The following is a 21,200-nucleotide window of genomic DNA, read 5'->3' as shown; positions in this document are numbered from 1 at the left end:
AAAAATTATCAACAAAATACTTACAAACCACATACAGACACACATCAAAAATCATCCACCATGATCAAGTCAGCTTATTCCAGAGATACAGGGATGGTTCAATATATGTAAGTCAATAAACATCATAAATCATATAAATGGGCTCAAAGACAAGAACCACATGGTCATCTCAATAGATGGAGAGAAGGCCTTTGACAAAATTCAACATGCATTTATGTTCAAAGTCCTACTGGGAATTGGACTGGAGGGAATATACCACAAGACAATTAAAGCCATATACAACAAACCCATAGCCAACATCAGTCTAAATGGAGAAAAACTGGAAACATTCCCATTGAAATCAGGAACCGGACAAGGCTGTCCACTATCTCTACTCCTATTTAACATAGTGCTTGAAACTCTTTCAAGAGCAATAAGACAAGAGAAGGAAATTAAAGGAGTAATAATTGGAAAAGGAGATCAAATTATCCCTTTTTGCAGATGTTATGATATTATAGCTAAGAGATGCCAAAAATTCCACCAGAAAACTAGAAATTAACACATTTAGTAAAGTGGCAGGTTACAAAATCTACAAAAGTCTGTAGCCTTTCTACATACCAATAACAAGCAATCAGAGAAAGTGTACATGTAAACACTCCCCTTCACAATAGCTGCAATAAACCTGGCCAAAGATATCAAAGACCTCTACAATGAAAATTTTAAACCTTTAAAGAAAGAGATTGAGGAAGACATCAGAAGGAAGGACCTCCCATGCTCATGGATTAGAAGAATTAATATTGTGAAAACGATCATCCTACCAAAAAGCCATTTATAGATTAAATGCAATGCCAATCAAAATTCCCATGCCATTTTTCACAGAATTGGAAAAAAAACCATCCTAAGTTTCATATGAAGCACAAAAGACCTTGGATAGCCAAAGCAACCCTGAGCACTAAGAGCAATGCTGGGGGCATTACTATACCAGATTTTAAACTGTATTACAGAGATATAGTCATAAAAACAACATGGTACCGGCCCAAAGATAGACCTGTAGATCAATGGAACAAAATTGAAGACCCAATTATGAGTACATGCAATTTCAGCCACCTGATATTTGACAAAGGGGCCAAGAACTTTCACTGGAAGAAAGACAGCATGTTCAGCAAATGGTGCTGGCAAAACTGGATCTCCACCTGTAGAAGAATGAAACTAAACCCCTATCTTTCACCTTGAACAAAAGTCAGCTCCACATGAATCAAAGACCTCAATGTGAAACCTGAAACTCTGAAACTGTTAGAAGAAAACATTGGCAAAAACCTACAAGATATAGGTGTAGGAAAGGATTTTCTAAACGAGACATCAGTTGCTCAGGAAACAAAGTCAAGAATCAATAAATGGGACCTCATTAAAGTGAAAAGCTTCTATACATCAGTGACACATCTGACAGAGGTTTAACAACCAGAATATATAATGAACTAAAAAAAATCAGACTCAAGAAAGGAAGTAACCTGATCAAATGATGGGCTAAGGAGCTGAACAGAGAGTTTTCAAAAGAAGAAATAAAGATGGCTAAGAAGCATCTTAAAAGGTGTGAAACATCACCAGTAATGAGGGAAATGCAAATTGAAACCACTTTAAGATTTCATCTTACCCCAGTCAGACTGGCTAAGATCAAGAGACCAAATGATACCAAATGTTGGAGAGGATGTGGGGAAAGGGGAACACTCACCCACTGCTGGTATGGCTGCAAACTTGTTCAACACCTATGGAAACATGGAAAGCAGTGTGGTGGACCCTTAAAAAGCTACAAATGAACCTACTATTTGACCCAGTTATACCACTCCTTGGCATATACCCAAAGAACTTGTCCTATTGCAGAGACACTTGTACATCCATGTTTGTTGCTGCTCTTTTCACAATAGCCAAGGGATGGAAGCAACCTAAGTGTCCCTTAATTGATGAGTGGATAATGAAAATGTGGTTCATTTATATGATGGAGTTTTACTCAGCAGTAAAGAAAGATGAAATCATGAAATTTTCAGGTAAATGGATGAACTAGAAACTGTTATACTAAGCGAAGTAACACAGAAGAAAAAAAAAAAAAACCACGACATATGTTCTCCCTCATATGTGGATCCTACTACCAAATCCTGATAAGTGAGTATGTATCCAGACATAACTACAGGAACCAGGATAATGAAAAGGAACCAGGGAGGTAAAGGAAAAGAAAGAATCTGAAAAAGAATAGTAGGAAACAGGCATTAATAAGGGAGATATAGACAATAATGGGGTTATTTTAAGGGGAGGGGGGAGGGAAGGGTATACAAGGAACCTAGAGGATAAAGGGAAAGAAGGAGCTCAAGTGAGGTGGGACCATAGGAGAAGGGTATTATTAAGGGAGAAATTGGAAAAATGGGGGCACCTTAAATGGGGAAACCATGGTGGAAGTGTTAGACAATACGAGAGATAAATAATGCATAGCTAGTTTTAACAAAAACACAGAAGGAACCATATTAGTCCAACGATCTACTGACAAATTATACATACCTAGATTAAGGAATATAATACATGTCTAGGCAAGGTTTATCTGAGAACGTTTGGTGTTTGCTCAAGCTTTATCTACATGGCACATGGTAATTAAAGTACCAGACTGGTGGAACTAACCTTCTTCTTGGATGTTTAACAGCCATACTTTGAGGCCTATACTAATTTGGTCAGAGGGACATAAAGGACAGTTTTTGCTCCTTGCCCTCCTAGGTCAACTAAGTTCCAGGGGACTATGAGCATCTCTCAAAATGTCCTGTAACTGTGGTGAGTCACCTGTCCTCTTGATCATGGAGGCCACAGAGACCTCACCAAATGGACTTGAACCAGTGTCCTGTCTACAAAGAGGAGGGTCAACACAGAGGAAACATTTCCTCCATGCTTCCAAGTGAAGCCAGCCATGGTCGAGTAAGACCTTTGACTTGTCTTCACATAGATGGAACTGGTAAGAGTAGAGCCAGGAGCTCCTCCTAAGCCCATGTGACTCCTGAGGAATAGATCCTCAAACAGCGTTTAAAGTAAAAATAAATTGGTTTATCTTGGCCAACTCTATGGTCTTAAACACCCAAAAGAAAAGTATAACCAAGGATTAAAGGGGTCAATATAATTTTTTAAGAGTCCATGTGTATAGTTACAGGCTACATAACAAGAAACAATGCCAGACAGGAGATTCCTTCCTTTGAGTTTTTGGCCAGGGTGGCCCAAGAGACTCTCAGACAGTAACCCAGCATAGAACTGTGATAATGAACAGCAGACCCCAATCTTATCTAAAGGAATATTGACAACTGATTGCTGCTAGATGAGGAACAGCTGATCTTCCTAAAACAACGAACTCTAGATAGGCTGACTAGATATAGCGGATGGACAAGAACTGGGGAACGGCTGGGGTCGCTGACAACACAGTGGACAGTAACAGGGATGACAGACTATATGGGCTCCAGTGGGGGGGCGGTTATGGGAGGGTGCCATTTGGGAAGTGGGTATATAGATAAATAAGATTGGGATGTTCTGTGTGATATACACACAAAAAAATCAACAAAGAAAAAACATGAGTTATATTTGAAGAAGAAGTTTACTCCCTGACTGATTGCAACTAGATGAGGAACAGCTGACCTTCCTAAAACAAAGACCTCTAGATAGGCTGACTAGATTCACCAGATGGACATACTGGGGAACGGCTGGGGGTGCTGACAACACAGCAGACAGTAGCAGGGAAAACAGAGTAAAAGGACTCTAGTGGGGTGGGGGCTATGGGAGGGTGCCATCTGGGAAGTGGGTATATAGATAAATAAGATTGGGATGTTCTGTGTGATATACACACAATAAAATAAACAAATTAAAAAATGAGTTGTATTTGAGGAGGAAGCATAAAAATTTACATCACATTAATTGGTAGAGGTGATAAACATTACCATTGAAATCTACCCAATGACTATATCCATACACAGTTGCCAAGGATCCAAATGCAACCAACCATGACTAGTAGTAGTCAGATACAGATCTAAGTGTTATTAGCAAAAACAATGAGTCTTTCTTTAGGAAACAGGATATTTTAAAATGAAATGGAGTTTTTTTTAAAGGTTAAAAACTTATTCAATTTTATGTCTTACAGGGTTTATACTGAGTTCAATATTGTATAACTGTATTAATCCAACTGTGAACCTAAAAAATTTTTATCCACTTTTGAAAGAGATCTGTCTTTGCTCAGGAAATTGTTATTGAGTATGTTAAAGCTGTAATGAAATGCTTCTTCTAAAAAAAAATTATGAGACATAATAACATTAACAAATAAAAAAAATTTACAGCCACTTTTGGGATAGATGATAGATAGATGAAAGATAGATGATAGATAGATAGATAGATAGATAGATAGATCTTTGCTCTGGAAATTGTTATTGAATATGTTAAAGCTGTAATGAAATGCTGCTTCTAAGCATGTGGTTATTAAATATTTTTTTTAAAAAAAGATATTAGCAAAGTGCACAGTAAAGCTTAAGTCTTCTGTTTTCTTAGAATGACTGTTGTAACCTAAAGTGCACAAAGACTTCTACTCTACCCAGGCCAACACCTTCACTCAAATCAAAGTATCTCCCTCCTTACATTTTAACATTTTCTCTGCCCAGTAACTAACTGCTTCCGAAGACTTTTGTGGTCTTCCCTACAGATGTCAGCCTCTTGGTAAGATGAAAAAGAGAAGACAATGGAATACGCATAGCAAGAAAATAGGAGGGGACTTACATGAGGAGAAGGAGGGGTCCAAGCAAGTGCAGAGTGCCATGGTGTCTATGTGATAATGAAACCCATCACCCTATCTATTCCAGCTTAAAAATTGTAACCCCAAAAGATCATTCTGTTAGGAACTTCACATTGCCCTCTACTTTGTTTACAGTAAGAGAAAATATGAACTTTAATATTTAAAAGGAAGTTAATGGTCTGCAGTACTCATAAATATTTTCAATGATGAAAAAAATTATGATTGGTGGAAAGCAGGAAAGTCAAAGCTTTCCTTGTAGCACACTAAGACAATCCCTAGGAGGTGCCTCCAGCAGTGCCCAAGCAGGGTGGTTGCTATCTCTCTAGACAACTTTCTGATACATGTAGAACATAAAATCAGGGCTGTATCTAGAGCTTAATCTGGACCACTTTTTCAAACACCTTCTGGGTCTTGCCAGCTCTTATTAATCTAGGACAGATTCTGATGCCTCGTTCTGTGGCTGATGTGGCTGTTAAGGCAGTACTCCATGGAATTTGGGTCTGAGGCCAGTAAGACAGCTAATCTCACATTTCATGGTAAAGGAAGACAGATCCAACAACAACACATGAAATTCTAGAAATAACTATTTGACCCATTTACTCATGTGCAGCTCTGGTTATTTGTCTTGATTTTTATTTTTTATCACATGTAAATATGTCATCTTTTGAATTTATCATGTATTTTCTTAGACCTAACTATGAAACAGGCAAATTAAGTCTTAACAAATGAATCTGTAAGTGTCATGTAAGTGGACTGGGTTACAAAATAGTGCTTATCAAAATGTTCGTTTTTCTACCATCTAGTGGGGGATATGTTGCATCCATAGAAACTCTATTTTTATATTACTAAAGAACAGATTTAAACTTTAATACCAGTTAGCTTTTGAGTTTCAGCTACCTTTGGTACCTCTAAACACCCCTTCCTGGTAACCTGCCAGCACTTCAGATTCTACACATCCGCCACCCACATCATCCCTCCCCACCTGCTGCCCTCATTCCCTGAATTACACAAAGTGAAAACAGCAGAGTCCTTTCTTAGTGTCCCTCACCTCCATGCCTGACTTGCCAAGTCTTCTTGCTGTTATCCATTCTTTCAGTATGCTTTTCAAATATCTTTGGCAATCTGGTTTTTTCTAGCTATGATCATAATCCCCCACTGAAGTATTTCTAGCAAACTACTGGCTATTTCCTCCAAAAATACATTCAACAACCCAACACAGTTCAAACATCCCTCTCTTTGATGCCATCTCTTAACTCATCACCAGACATACTCAGTCATTAACAAACATAGCATCCTTACCAGTGTACGCCAGCTAAACCCTACTTCTTAGGGTACCCTGGGCACCTGACTGCCACTTCCACATTGCTCCCACAAGCACTGGTAACTTACTCATCCCAGTCTCCTTAGGGTAAAGCCCAGAATGTGGGACACAGTGGGGTGCTTGGTCAGGATTTGCACAAATTGGTACTGTGCTTTAAATTTTGACAGACTGTTAAGGGTAAGTCTCTCGCTCAGTGAGTTGTTTTCTGTCTCATTTGTTGTTCGAAGTAACTTTTTCTACTCAAATTCTTCTGTGAAATGTGAAAACAATTATATTGTGTTTTTAAGTTCTATCTAAAATATGAGTGGCCATGTTTAGAGAGAAGGAATTACCCAGTTTAGAAAGAAGGCTTGCATGTAAGGCTTGCATGTAAGCTTATAGTATACAAACTCCATGGTGTCTGCTTGGTTTCCTTAGACCTTACCCACGCTTTCAGGGTATGCATCATGTGGTTCACATCTTTCCTCACCAAAAAGTAAACAGGTTCTATTTGGGGACAGGCACAGGTTAAAGGCAAACTGTCGTTCCCAGCATCCTGCATTCACCTGCTCAGGGCTGTTCTGTTAAGGGCCTGTGCTGGAGAGATGGCTTGGGGGTTAAGACCATTTCCTGCTCTTGCAGAGGACATGGGTTCAGTTCCCAGCACCCACATGGAAGCTCACAACCATCTGTAATTCTAGGTCCAAAGGATGCATTGCACCCCTCTGTCCATCATGGGCTCCAGGCGTGCACACACATACATGCAGACACTTATAAAATGATTTAAAAATTATATGGCAAGTTACAAGAGGCAGCCCATGGAAGAGCACATAATCCCATATGAGAAGCACACTCTATAGGAGATAGAAGTACCTAGCTTTTTGGTCTGACCAGCTATAGCTACCTTTTAAAAGGAGCTAAGAAATAAAAAAGGGAAATCCTGCCGGGTGTGGTGGCACACACCTTTAATCCCAGCACTCAGGAGGCAGAAGCAGGCAGATCACTGTGAGTTCTAGGCCAGCCTGGTCTACATAGTGAATTCCAGGGACGCGGGGGCTACAGGGAGACCCCCTGTTCCAAAAAAACCAAAAAAAAAAAAAAAAAAGGGAAATCCTAAGTTTAATTATTTCACAGAACCAATTAAGTAAAAGTTAAATTATTTTCCCTCATAAAATCAAATCAGTGAGTACAAATGGATTTTTTTTAAAAATATGTGAAAATCAGGTTAACTTAGTACAACTTAGAATGTGAGAAAGACAGTGTGGTGAACAAGAACCAAAAAACAGGAAGCCAAAATAGAGGAATCAATAGGCTAGCCAAATAAATATGCTCAGAGAACTAAAGGACGAGTTTATGAAATAATTAACAACACATTATAAATCAATGACAAGAATAAAAAATACTGAATGTGTAGAGCTAACATAAACTGGTATGCAGAAGCCAGAAACAATTGTAGCACAAGTCTGTGAGGTGACCCACAGGGGCCGACAGAGAGAAAAGGAAGGAGCGATGGCTCGAGTTTGTAGTAAGTAAAGAACTGAATTCCTTAAACAGACCGATCAGGATACTTTTGAAAGATAGCATTCAGAGAAATCTGCACACCACAAGTCTTATCCAGTGATGATACATACAAATCTACACCTAAAAGATACTGTGTGAAGAAGCTGTCTGTTTAAACGTAAGTGGTTTATTTATTTAAATCGACCAAACATGGAATTTCAACAAATTCCTAAAAATTGGGTACTGCACAAAATCAATACATTCATCACAACACATCAATATTAGAAACCCACATTGAAGTAAGATCCCAAATTCTGTGCATGGAAACTGAAATCCTTACATCTAAAGTTATATAAACAATCTATGGGTTAAAGAGGTAACCAAAATAGAAACTGTAAAATATTTTCATACTAAAAGATTATCAAAGCACTGCATTTCAAATAGAACCAAACTGTACCTCCCCCAAAATTCACAGCCCAAACTGCATTTTATACTTCTAAAACAAACTAGGCTTATATCTCAAAAAGCTAGGAAAAAAAAATCACAAAAGTACAAGTAATTTTTAATATAGGAGTCCTAAGGACCAGCATTCTGCAGACTTAATCTCTATACTTTGGCCATTTGTGACCTTTTTTGTTCCTGGCTCTCTGTTACATGAGGAAGTTTCATTAATGAGAATTGAGATACTCATTAGTGTCCTCTATACCCCTTGTTCTATGTTCCGTGAGCCATAGGTGTAGAGGTTGCATTGTAGATGTGCCACTTAGGCCTGAGCCTAAGAGGCGACCATAATAGAAACTGTAAAATATTTTAATATTAAAGATTATCAAAGCACTGCATTTCAAATAGAACCAAACACACACAGTGTCTGTGTGACCAGCTGTGGTACTCTGCAATAGTCTCCATCTGTTACAAAAGAAGCTTCTTTGATGAGTGGTGACTGGGATATTTGTCTGTAAATAGAAGGATATATATTTTGCACATAGTAAGAAATATAAGGATATATAAGAAATATAAGGATATATATTTTGCACATAGTAAGAAATTGTCTAGGGATGTGACAGTCTTGGGGTTTTCTTTAAGATCTATGACCCCTCTAGCCATGCCTATTTGGCTGTGTTCAGAGTACCACACATGAGTTTCCTCCCATTCAGTGAGCTTTCAGTTCAATTAGATAGCTGTTGATTGCCCCCAAGATAAAAGTGCCACTACTATACCAATGTCATATGCTGTGCTGGTCACTGATGTGGTTATTTGGTCTTAAAGCTGGTGTTGGACTCTCAATTGATAGTCTCCCTTAGCACCTTGTGCAGGTATATTCAAAACTTGACTGGCTTGACCATAAAGGACCATAAAGAACAGACCTGCTCTCAGTCTGGATAGAACTATCCAGGGTCTAACCAAGGCAGTAAAGGCAAAAGATAGTAACACATAAAGAGGAAAAACTAACCATATGGACCAAAACATGTGGCTCAGAGAACACTCAGACCATCAGAATTTAAAAGTGCTGCTATGTGACTTTATACAAGTTCACTGTATCAAAACAAGTAACTGTCCTATCTCCATCAGCTGAAACCAATGCCACAGGAAGGGGCTGTTCTGAGGACAGCATAGTCTCTGCAGTACCTAGGAACTAACCTAAAACAAGTCAATACAGAGAACTTAAAATCCAGTGTCTGAATAAATGGAGCAAAGACTTCCTGTTTGCTAAGAGAAAAACAAAAACTGCAAAGACATGACTTTCCTCTAACTCATCTGTATACTAATGCAATGGACTCAAAATCCTAATGAAATATTTTTCTTTGATAATCTAGTTCCAAAATTATTATAAAACAGGATAGAGTGGGATGGAAGGCTTACATATTTCAAAATGAGTATGTGAGTGAGAAATGAAGATCTGTAGTGCATGGGTTTGGGGATACAGCTGTGGTAAGGCACAGACATGGATTTGGGGACAGCTGTGGTAAAGCACAGGCTTAGCATGCAGGAAGACTGAGTTCTGTCTGTGGCACCAAAGGGAGATTTGCATATTTGAAACACTAAAAATAAGGTGAAATAAGTGTAAGGTTAGCCAATGCTTTCACGGAAAATTGCTTTCCCTAGAGACTAAAAACCTGCAGGAATACGGAGAGGCACAAAGATAAACAGATTAAAGAGCAAAAAGCAGAGGTTAGAAATATGCTTGCATATGTGAAAATTTAGTATGTAATAAAAGAGCAACTCATGTCAGTAAGAAAAGATCAGAATATTCAGTAACAAATGCTGAAACTGTTCATCCATTAGAAAAATAAGTAAAATTCAGACCCTTATGTCAAATCAAGAATAAGATTCAGCTAATAAACACAAAAAATAACATTAGAAGATGTAAGAGAAAGTCTTTAAAAATACTGGCTACAGGCAACAATCTCAAACACAATTATCCCCTCAAATAAAAAATAATATTGATTAAATCAGAAGAACAAAGAGAGATAGATGGTCAGCAAACCATTAAGAGCACTGGTTGCTCTTGCAGAGGACCCAGGTTCAAATCTTAGCACCCACACGGTGGCTAACAACTGTAACTCCAGTTCCAGGGGATCTGACACCCTCTTCTGAACTCTGTGGGCAATGCATGACACAGGTGCACTTACATACATACAGCCAATGTACTCATATACACTTTAAAAAAAAAAACTGAAAATGTAATATGAACCTAGCTTTGAAAGTTCTGACTTCATTTGAACCATATACAGTCACATACTGATTATCAGTGGCAGCCCTAAGTTCTCAGACATTCAACATCATAGTGTGGATATTGTCACTATCATGCACGGCACACAACTGCACCACTACGGATTTATGTGGCTGACATCAGAATGGTCAGCATCATCACAGCACAGAAGCGACATGCTGCACTGATCTGTTTCTATGTTATGATCTCATTGGCCATAGGAATTTTTCAGCTTCATTATAACATTATCGGACCATCATAAATGCAGTCTGTAGTGAGCCAAAATTCCTTCATGCAGTGAATGATTTAATTTTCTTATTCTTTGTTTTTAATTTATGTATTTAAGATTGTTGAGAAATTAGGGCTCCTCAGCACTTCGTATTTCCCTAATCACAAAGAGGGTCTCATACTGTCTTTTTCACCTATTGAACCACTTCTTATCCAACACCAATCTATAATGTCCCCAAGTACTTTTGAACTTCTCTTTTCATATTAGATATCAAGTTAAGTTTCTCATGGAACAGTTTGGGAGCATTCGTATTCAGGAACAAGTGTCACCTCTATGCCAGCCTCTAAGCCCCTCCCCCATCTAGCTTTTCATCCATTTTGTTTTCTGGAGTAAATGGCAATTCCTCCTCCTTACTTCCTAGAAAAGTATAGGTAGTAGCTATGGTAGTGGCTTCCTCCTGCCACGTGCAGTTGCTTAGTAATCTGACGTAATGTCCTTCTTTGTCCTCCCCAGGTATGGAGCAGTGTCTGCAGGAATGCTATGTGCCCTTACCACCCTGTCCCAGCAGCTGGAGAATGAAAACGCTGTGGATGTCTTCCAGGTGGCAAAAATGATCAATCTTATGAGACCTGGAGTATTCACAGACATTGTAAGTAGCTTTCATGCACGTAAAACCTCCACATCATCAGCTGAGCCTCAGACTCGGGCTGGAGAATGGGGATTCTCTACTAGGGGTGTCTACAAGGGGGCATCTGGCAGTATCTGGAGACATCTTGGTTTTCACAACTGGACTGATGGAGATGCTCTACATTTAGTGTGTAAAGGCCAGGACTCCTACTGAACATCCTACCATGTACAAGACATCCCTTGACAACACAGAATTATCTGGCCCCAAATATCAGTAATGATACAGTTAAGACACTGCCTAAGAGTAGAGTTTGCCAGTTATAAAATACAGAAATTTAGTACCATATGCTAACAGAGACCAAATGACTATGAAGACAGTATGGATCTCAATGATTACAGAGTCAAGTGATTATTTTTAAAGTTTCCTTAGATAGCATTTCTGCTATTCTTATTTCATTAATGTCTGCATTTTAATTGGTATTTCCATTTAGATGAAGTGTCTAAGCTGTTCTTTCCTCTTGTCTTTCAGGAACAATACCAGTTTGTTTATAAAGCAATGCTCAGCTTGGTCAGCACTAAAGAAAATGGAAATGGCCCCATGACAGTGGACAAAAATGGTGCTGTGCTAATTGCAGATGAATCAGACCCTGCAGAGAGTATGGAGTCTCTGGTGTGACTGGAGCCCTGAAAGGGCGCTTCATTTGTAAACTTCTGAAGACTGAGAACTTTTTTGAGGCCTTTTTTTGCCAGACTCTAGGTTATACAATAACCCAGTTACTTTTTTACACTGATAAAAGTTTTGATATTTATTTTTTGCCATTTTATGTCTTAATGGTATCCTACTGAACATTTGCACCTCTGTTCATTTCACACAGTGAAACGCAACTTTACCTAGTTTGCACTATATGATCAGTGTTACTGCCTATAATCCAGTACTAAAGCAAACCCTGATATGACATTCCATGGCAGCATCCGTGCTACTTTTGAGTTTAGTGCAGTGAAGGTCTTTGTTATGACAGTGACTCTTGGTTTTATTATTACTCTAAAGCAGTTGCATTCTACCAGCGGGCAATGCTGTATGTCTCTCAGCCCTCCCCTCTGTTCTTAGGCACTGCTCAATACTATAATGCCTTGTGTATTTTACTGGAGTGGATGGGCATTGTTTCCCTTTACATAACAGCAGGTACTGGGAGCTACTAAGAAAGTCTGTTAACATCAGGGCCTTGAAGCAGCTCCATTTGTGATGGTTAAGAAATCCATTGAGCAATTAAGAGGGCTTTAAGAGTTGCTTCATGTGAACATCTCTTATTAGTTACCAACTTATATTCATATCTTTAAAAATGTGTCAAAATAAAGAATAATTCTGTATTACAGATTTCACAGTAGCTATGTGAACAGTGTGTGTTATTTCCACTTTGACTCTCTGAAGCAACTACACCCCAAATCAGGGCTGTCCTTTACAAAAGAACGATGGCAGTGGTTCATACAACTCGGCTACGACACAGTGCTGTACTTCACAGTAGGTAGAACAACACCACAAAACTGCAGGTTTTTAATTTTAAATCTAGTCTTCAAAAAAATTCCCTACTACTCATATAGTAATCCAATAAAAACTACCTATATAGTTAGCATTCTTTTCTTTCCTTTTTTGCCAAATGTTTCATAATCAATCTCTTAATTACATGCATTCTCTATTTAAGATTGAATTGAAAATACCATATTAGCAAGTCTTGAGACATCAAAATTCCTACGTATGTACCAACCTTACTGGTTGAATCTTGAAAGAAAAAATTCAGTTCTTGAATGAAAGGTGACATCTCCATTTTCAAGTAGTTTTTAAGAGGAGAATTTTGGATCCCCATGGAGAGAGGCATATCAGTAAAAGATGGCCACAGTCATTAGAGAGCTCCAGGTCCAACCTGTGGAGCTGCTTTCAGCCCATTGCACATAATGGAGAAACTGGAAGTACCGTTAAGAAAAATTTCATTTGAGCTTATCTTAAAAAAGAAGAAAAGAAGCTACTCACTGAGATCTGCATCTTTCTTTACATGTTTGTTTTCGAAGGCCAACTTCTGTCAGATCTGAGATCATCACCCAAAACTGGGCCTATGAAGAACAGGGTTTGGTTTATGATTTATGCCAATAAGCTTCAACATAAAGGCCTGCTAATTATTATCAGTCTTTCTGGGTAGCATGAGCTGCTTAGCAGAAACTAATCAGGGTAGTCCTGGACAACCAGCATTGCTAAGGGGAGAGGGTCTACCAGCCAAGTCCAGAGGCTTCAATGCAGTGGCTAAGTCAATAGAGTCCTGAACATAATTTGTCCAGGTTAATTTCATCTTTTCATTCAACCACATGGACTGTTCTGCCGTTCAAGAACTAAGTAGGCTAGTGTTCCAAAATAGCGATCAGGTGAGCAGAGTGCTAAGGTGTCTGTGCTAAATCGGCACACTTGAGCCCATCTCCCAACCCTCCACCAGAAGTGGCACCCAGCCCAATCCAAGGCAGACCTGAAACATAAGAAATATCACCATTGCTGGAGGCTGAGGGGAGTAAGGAAAGGAAAAGAAAAATTTTAGTCAATCAAGTGGATTCTTCTGGTTGTATAAAGATTTGATATTAGCTAATGCTATTTCAGTTAGCTGGCTCAGTGGCCTTGCCACTCAGAATTAAGGTTTGTGTTGTAGTTCATGGTCTCTCAATTTTATCTTAAGAAAAGTAAACATGATTTAGAAGACAAATTGTTCTGTGCTTAGTGAGGACTCAATTTATGTAATTACTCTCCATAACCCTATCTCTTATGTTTTCTTGGGTGAGAGAATGAGGATGAAAGGCAGAAAGGAAGTGAGACAGAAACATGATCAAGTTAGGTTAGCAGCTCTCTGTAGGGAACCTGTGTCTGCAGCAGGCTTGAGCCAAAGCCTATAGATCCCAGCCTACTGGACTGTGAGCAGTTGCTCTGTGCCCATCTTGCCAAAGTGGTCCACACACCCTTCACTGAGGCCGTTATGTTCAGCAGTCCTCACTGTCACTACAGCTTTCTCCTCACCATTACCATTCACTTGTTCTTGACAAAATCATTTTGCATCTTTCTAGAGTCAGAGAGTTCCAAAGATGGGGTTTTCTTTGAGACATAAGCACATTGCTTAAGTCCATAACAAGGTTATTACCACTTGAACTCAAGGGGAAAGGATATAGCTATTGCTAAAGTTAATGTGCTAGTTCATAAAATAAGTCGTCTGTGTGTATGAATTTAGCTCTAGGTAAACAATACACACATCAAACGAAACTGAACTGTTATGATTAGACCAGGTGGGCATGCTGGACATCAAAGATGTATTGTTGACATCAGAAGTTTCTTGTGCCTGAAACCAGAATATCATCTTTAATAATTCTTTTGAAAAGTTACCTTCTGAGTTTCAGAAACAATAGTTCATTGGTTTCTTGAATTTTTTATGCCTTGGAGCATCTAGAGGCCATTTCAAGTAGGAGAGTCCATCAAAGTCAAAGAAGGGTTATGGTGTTCAAGGTCTGGTTGGTAGCTTTTAGCCCAGAGTGACTATGAAAATTAATAAATAACCTTAATTATTTTATGACACAGCACAACTGCCTTCTTATGACTTTTTCTTAAATGCATATATACTATATTTAAAATTAAAATATAGATAACAATTTACCAAAGAAACACATTACTAATTCTAAGCAAAAAATTTAAAAAAGAAACCCAATCTCATCATAATTTAAGAGAAAGTAATCAAAATGTAGTTGTCTTAAGAATTTAGCAGTTATACCAGAAAATGCATTTTCAATTCCTGTGTTCTAAAATTTCTGTTCAAATGGTGCCAGTGAATTTTTATGAAGGGAAAAAAAAAATGCCTGCTTTTTTTTTTTTTTGGTTTTTAGTCACTGTAATTTCCCATAACCCTTTGCACTTTCCCTTGGTTGTCATTTAACATACAATATTGGCTTCGCTTATCTCTAGAAGGAAGGCATGCAAAAAAAATAAATAGGAAGGAGTTGTAATATTTGGCCCCTACTTTTGTCTTAGCTGTTAAAATATTTTTAGTATTTTTGTTAAATATTTGCAAAGGGAAGCATTTTCTACAGAGGATAATTAATTTCAAGAAAAATATCTTGAGTTTTAAGAATTAAACATCTCCAGAAAAGGAGACAGTCAATTTTATAAAATGTCACAACTCTCCAACATTTGGGGTAGTGAATCCTTTTTTGTTAGGACATTTGAAACTAGTAAGCTGCCATCATTTCTAAAGAATTCAGCCTTCCTGTGGACTCATGTCTTTTTCCACTTCCACTTCATTTTCAAATAGCTAAAATCATTAAAACTGTAAATATTTTGTTGCTTGGATAAGCATCTTCTCGGAACTTTGTATCTATGGTATATAATCATAGAATTTTATATTTTCATATAAAGCTAATTTTTTTCTAGTTTCAACTCTGTCATAGTTTTTTTGTTTTTCTTTTTTTGTTTTGTTTTTTTTTTTGGTGGTGGATATGTGAATTCAACTTTCTGTGTATTGAAGTAGCAAGAACCATCTTTACATTCCAAAAGAATCCAGTATGTGTTATTCCTTTGAGGCAGTGATTGTGAAAGTTGGGCTTTCTTTTTAATTCCATTGACCTTTTGTGCAATAGGAATTAGACATGACTAGTCACTGAATACATTTGTTGCATTGACCCATTTGGAAAAAGTGATTTTTTTTTTTAATTTGTTCTGGGGGGAGGGGTTTTGTAACCTGAAAACTTTCCTTTTTTTCTTTTGTTTAAAACTATATCAAATCATTCTATTATAGTGTTATTTAATATGTAAATTGTATTGCTATACACAAAATAAAGTATGGTTTTTGATGTACTCATTAGTTTTGAGCATTTCTATGAAAATGAGATTACTGTACCCCTTCAGAGACCACACTGATGTTCACCAGCACGCCATCTTAGTTTTCACAGTAGTAAAATGAATGTTAATCATCATCTTTATAAACCAAAACAGACATGTCCTTGCTTAGGCTGATTTATTGATATTCCTCTTTTTACAACTAAGCCAGACACAGTTTCACCTGTGTCAGACATCATCTGTTTTGTAGCTCTTCTTCCAGTAGACCAACTACAATGGAACTTCTCTTAACATTTACTGTCTAGGATAAAGGCTATATCCTGACTTTTGGAGAATCCATGGAATATGCATAGGTGTTTCTACTTATAAGCAATTCTGACATTTCCAAAGCAGTACATAAGTTCTTGATTTACCATTCTCTTTTTGCTTTCTGAGACATGGTCTCACTGTGTAGTGCTGGCTGACCTAGAATTCTCTATGTAGACCAGGCTGGCCTCTTCACCTACCTCTGCCTTCCAAGTGCTGTAGTTAAAGGCGTGTGCCACCAACATAAGCATTGAAATTTCATTCTCTCTAAAAAACTGGGGATTTCAGAAACAGTGTATGAGTCCTTTTCGGGAGCATACAGAAGAATAATTCAAGCAAAAAGAATGGCTTCCCTTCCCACCTTCCCTCCTTCTCCCTTTTTGTCAGACAGGGTCTCGCTATATATCCCAGCTGACCTCAAACTTGAGGTACTCCTAACTTAGTTTTCCAAGTACTAAGAATACAGGTGTGTTCCAATATGCTCTATAAGACTGCATGTCTTTGATGATATAATCCTAGTCTTCCTGAAGTTAGACTTGGGGACTCTAACATGCTATATCAGATAGTATATCAAAAGATCAAAAAAGTATAACAAACTGATGCTCTACAGATCTTGGTCAGTCCACAGATGCATTTTATTTGACCTGTTTTTTTTTAATATTTTATTTATTTTCATTTTATATGTATGAGTGTTTTGCATACATGTGTGTAAGTGCACCCATGTCGTGCAATGCCCATGGGGGTCAGAAGAACGCATTGGATCCCCTGGAACTGGAGTTACAGTTGTTAAGCCATCACGTGGGTGCTGTGAATTGAAACCAGGTCCTCTGCAAGAGCAGTCAGTGTTCTTAATCACTGAGCCATCTCTCCAGCCTTTTTTTTTTTTTTTTAATTCCTATTAGTTACCAATGTTTAAAGAGTCTTTTTACATTTAGGTTTCAAGCTCCTTTAAAAAAATGTGAGTGGTGGTACACTGTAGACTTAGTCTCCCACAGCAACAGTGTCTGGCCACCCTCAGTCATTTAATTCACCTTCCTAGATCCCGTGAGCCTCTGGAATGCACAGTCAGAACACCAGGGCCACCTCCCACCCCAGGTTGGTAAACCAACAACCAAAAGCAGGGGAAGCATTTACACTGATCTTCCATCATTCAAATCCTGCCATAGGAACAGAGCACATTCCCACATTCCCAACTCCCTTGGGGTCAACAAAGATGGTGCCATTAAGTAAGACATTATGACTGTTAGAAGTAATTTAACCAATTTTCCAGCTCCATGGCTTTTACTGTGCAGTATCTCTAGATAAGGAAGCTTCATTTCTATTACTAAGAATGAGGGGTAAGTGCAAAAGTACTGCTCTAAATCCCCCATCTTTTTACACACCAATTGTGGAACTTTAATTTAGGGACAAGTCCTTGACAGGTACACCCTGATTCAGAGAGAGGATCACAGACAGGTTCAAGCTAGGTGTGGTAGGTCCTATTCCTAGTACTTGGGAGGTGGTGATACAAGGATTAGGAGTTCAAGATCATCCTCAGCTATGTAGTGAATTCAACTGCAGCATGGGTTACAAAAGACACTTTCTCAAAGCCATCTCCCCCGTCCCCCCAAAAAATCCTACTGGCTTTACTTTGTATCACCTCCTATGTTAAAGAAGATGAAAACCACAAGTTGGCTACTAGCAAGTTCAAGTTTTCTGTTGTGATTACAAAGTTAACATTTGGCAGGGAGGATAATAAGAACATATATTGCTTAAAACCTTAAAAAGAAGAGGCAGGTGGATCTCTGTGAGTTCAAGGCCCCTAGTCTACAAAGTGAGTTCCGGGCCAGCTGGGTCTACAGGGAGACCCTGTCTCCAAAACACCAAAAGAAAAAAAAAGTGAAAAATAAATTAATGTTATCTGATGTGTCCTCATAAGGTAGTTACTTTCCCTTCCCACACTCTACCTCTGCAAGGTGTAAAGTCAGACAGCAATATCTAATGAACCTTGCAAAGTCTTAGATGTTCTAAGTTACAGACATCTTTAACATTATGTTAGAATTCATCTCAAAAGTAGTTGCTAAAATGGAGCCTAACCCTAACCTACAGAACATAAAATCACTGAGAGGAATTTCAAGTCTTAAAAGTGAGTTGTTTAAACTCAATGTTAAAACCACTTACCTAGTAAGTATGAGGTCCTGGGTTCAACCTCCAGTGGTGAAAAAAGTTATTTAATTTATTAAAACATACTTATGTGCAGGCCTAGGGAGCTGGATCAGTAAGTGTGTGCCATGCAAGTGTAAGGACTCATAAAAACTGGGCCTGTAGCACATGCCTGTAACTACAGAGTGGAGGAGTGAGGTTGAAAAAGGAGAATCCCCGGGGCTTGCTGGTGAGGCAATTCAGCTGAAACAGCAGCTCCAGGTTTAGTGAAAGACCCTATCTCAAAAAGTAGAGAGGGACAGAGAAAATACCAACATTGATCTCCAACATCTATGTGCACATGTACAGGTGAGTACTCCTCAAACACACACACACACACACACACACACACTATATATATATATATATATTATATATATATATATATATATAAACATACACTGTATTTGGCAATTGTGTGGGGCTAGAAAGATGGCTCAACATTGTTCTTGCAGAAGACCCGGGTTCAAATCCCAGCACCCACATGTCAGCTAACAACTCTCCGTAACTCCAGTCCCAGGGGATCCGACAGCCTCTTCTGACCTCTGCGGGCACTGCATGACACGGGTGCACTTACCTACATGCAGGCAATACACACATACACATAAAATAAAATATAAAAATTTTTAAAAAGCAATTGTGTACCATTGTGAGCAAGTAAGTAAAACTAGTCCCCACAAATGTTCCCTCTGACTACATACTGTGCTCACAAAATTCTGTTCACTCTACATTAGACTAGTTATTGGAACAGCTCTTACTAGAGGGTGGAGAGGGATTCAAGTCTGAGAAATATGGAGTCAACAACCAAGGTTCTAATCAATTCTACCACTTACTGACAGTGATTTGAGGAAAGTTACTTTCTAAGTGCCACTTTTTTTCTATAAAGCACAGAAACTAATGTTTGCTTTATTAAGCAGCTGGGGAAACAAAATGGGATGATTCATGCAAAATCCTGAAATATGGCATAGTACAAACTCAGCATCACCTACGTATCTTATGTTTTGTTGTATTTGATAACTTAGCACATTTGTCAGGATCAATCATTGTTGTGTGACACTACTCCTGGGGAGATGTGAACAAATGTCTACTTGTCCAAACAGGGAACTGCTGACAGACCAAAGTGAGGATACCAGCAAAGTCCAGCTTGGTTTTTTTTCCACGCCAGTAACCACATAGCCTCTACTAGAAATGCTTCTCCTACTCCTGGCTTTGCCCTTCTCCTTTCTTAAGTGCCTTAACGTGGGTGAGTGCATATGTGCAACCAGACTGCATACCTCCAAACTTCCCTTGTCTTTTAAGACATCCTCAGCTTCTTTGAAGGAGTTTTTGGGAATTCTCCAAAGTATGCCCTCCAATTCTGCTGAGGAAAAGCAGCTGACCTCACCCCATCTCCCTCAATAGCTATCTTTCTTCTCAATCTTTCTTCTCAATGTTCTTGGCTAGACTCACAGATAACCATATCTCTAGAGGTAGTCACCAGAGCAGGTAGATTACAAATGCAGCCGGCAGTACCTACAGACCCTTGTTAACATCCCTTATCCAGTTCTCACCCAGTTTATAAAGCATAGACTCAAATGGAAAGCATGGTATTATACACTGCACAAACACAGAGGAGAGATAAGGACAGCCTTCGTGGCTCTGTGGCTTACTATGATACCTCTACTGCCAACTGCTAACGTGTTTACAAAAGAAAATTTACATAAGATGTCTTCAGGCATAAATCAACTAAATAACTCAGCAAAATACAACTAAGTCTGTCAACCTCCCTGCATCCATAATTCACAATACTTGCCTTCTGTTTGACACAATGGCAGAAGCATCCTTGTGGCTACAGAAGGCCAACTTTTTCAAAATCTCCCACTCCTCACAACAGCCTATTGGTTGCTTCATGTCCACTCAAGAGCTTCATGTCTGTGAGCCCTTCTCTCATTTGAGTCTCATAAGGTTTCTCTGGAGAATCATTAATCTTGCTATCCAAACACACAAACTTTCTCTTTATGCCAAGTCTTCCTTAGCCTTACTGAATTACTCCCTGTGATGGTAAAACTTCCCAGCTGGGGATGTAGCTCTGGGGCAGAATGCTTGCTGCCTTGGCTCCATCCCTAGCAACAGCAACAAAGCCGTACAGTCTGCTCTTCCCTTCCACTCTCTGCAGCATCATTACATCCCAGGATCTACTCTCAGCTCCCCAGGCTTGTCACCAATCCACATTCTTCAAACATGCAACAAACTACAACCAACTACTAGGCACCAGGAGGTGCAGGAGGTGCTTTAGGTGGCAGCAATAAGTAGATTAGTCCACAAAGCAAGGTCCTTGAGATCATGGAACTTGTCACTGCAGGACAGACAATAAAACGTAGAGAAATAGTATAATATCAGAAGACAAAGCTGGATGGGGGATACAGAAAGAAAGATGGCATTTCAAGCGGTCAGTCTTGTCTATAGAGCAAGGCAGAGATAAACTTTATGCATTAGCTACTTTTCTGTTGCTGTGATAGAAACACTGACCAAAACAACTTAGAGATGGAAGAGTTTATTTGAGCTTATGGTTCCAAAGGGGCAAAAGTCCATCATGCCAGGGAGGCAGAGGTGGCTGGAGTAGGAGCAGAAGCTAAGCTTTACATCTTCAAGCAGACACAGGAAGCCAGAGACCAACTCCAGATTTGACAAGGCTTAAGAACTCTCTAAGCCCACCCCCCAGTGATGTTCTTCCTCAAG

The 21,200-nt window shown here is 38.8% G+C and overlaps 1 protein-coding gene across 3 annotated transcripts in view; it reads left to right on the top strand.

The window, feature by feature from the left end:
* Ptprg (protein tyrosine phosphatase receptor type G) overlaps positions 1 to 13,699 on the top strand; it is a 766,544-nt gene extending 752,845 nt beyond the window's left edge. For 2 of the 3 annotated variants that reach the window (XM_008827508.3, XM_029560833.1), the window contains exons 28-29: positions 11,030 to 11,165; positions 11,673 to 12,528. In XM_008827508.3, coding sequence (XP_008825730.1) covers positions 11,030 to 11,165; positions 11,673 to 11,819 — 283 coding nt within the window. In that variant the 3' untranslated portion in view covers positions 11,820 to 12,528. Of the gene's footprint in view, positions 1 to 11,029; positions 11,166 to 11,672 lie in introns of all 3 variants that reach the window. The other variant, XM_008827507.3, reaches the window with a different exon arrangement.
* The last annotated feature ends 7,501 nt before the right edge of the window (positions 13,700 to 21,200 follow it).

Source organism: Nannospalax galili, unplaced genomic scaffold (genome assembly GCF_000622305.1).
Source record: "Nannospalax galili isolate Female #2095 unplaced genomic scaffold, S.galili_v1.0 scaffold91, whole genome shotgun sequence".
Classification (NCBI taxonomy): Eukaryota; Metazoa; Chordata; class Mammalia; order Rodentia; family Spalacidae; genus Nannospalax; species Nannospalax galili.
Note: the sequence above shows the minus strand (reverse complement) of the source record. Positions and strands in the feature narration are given on the sequence as shown.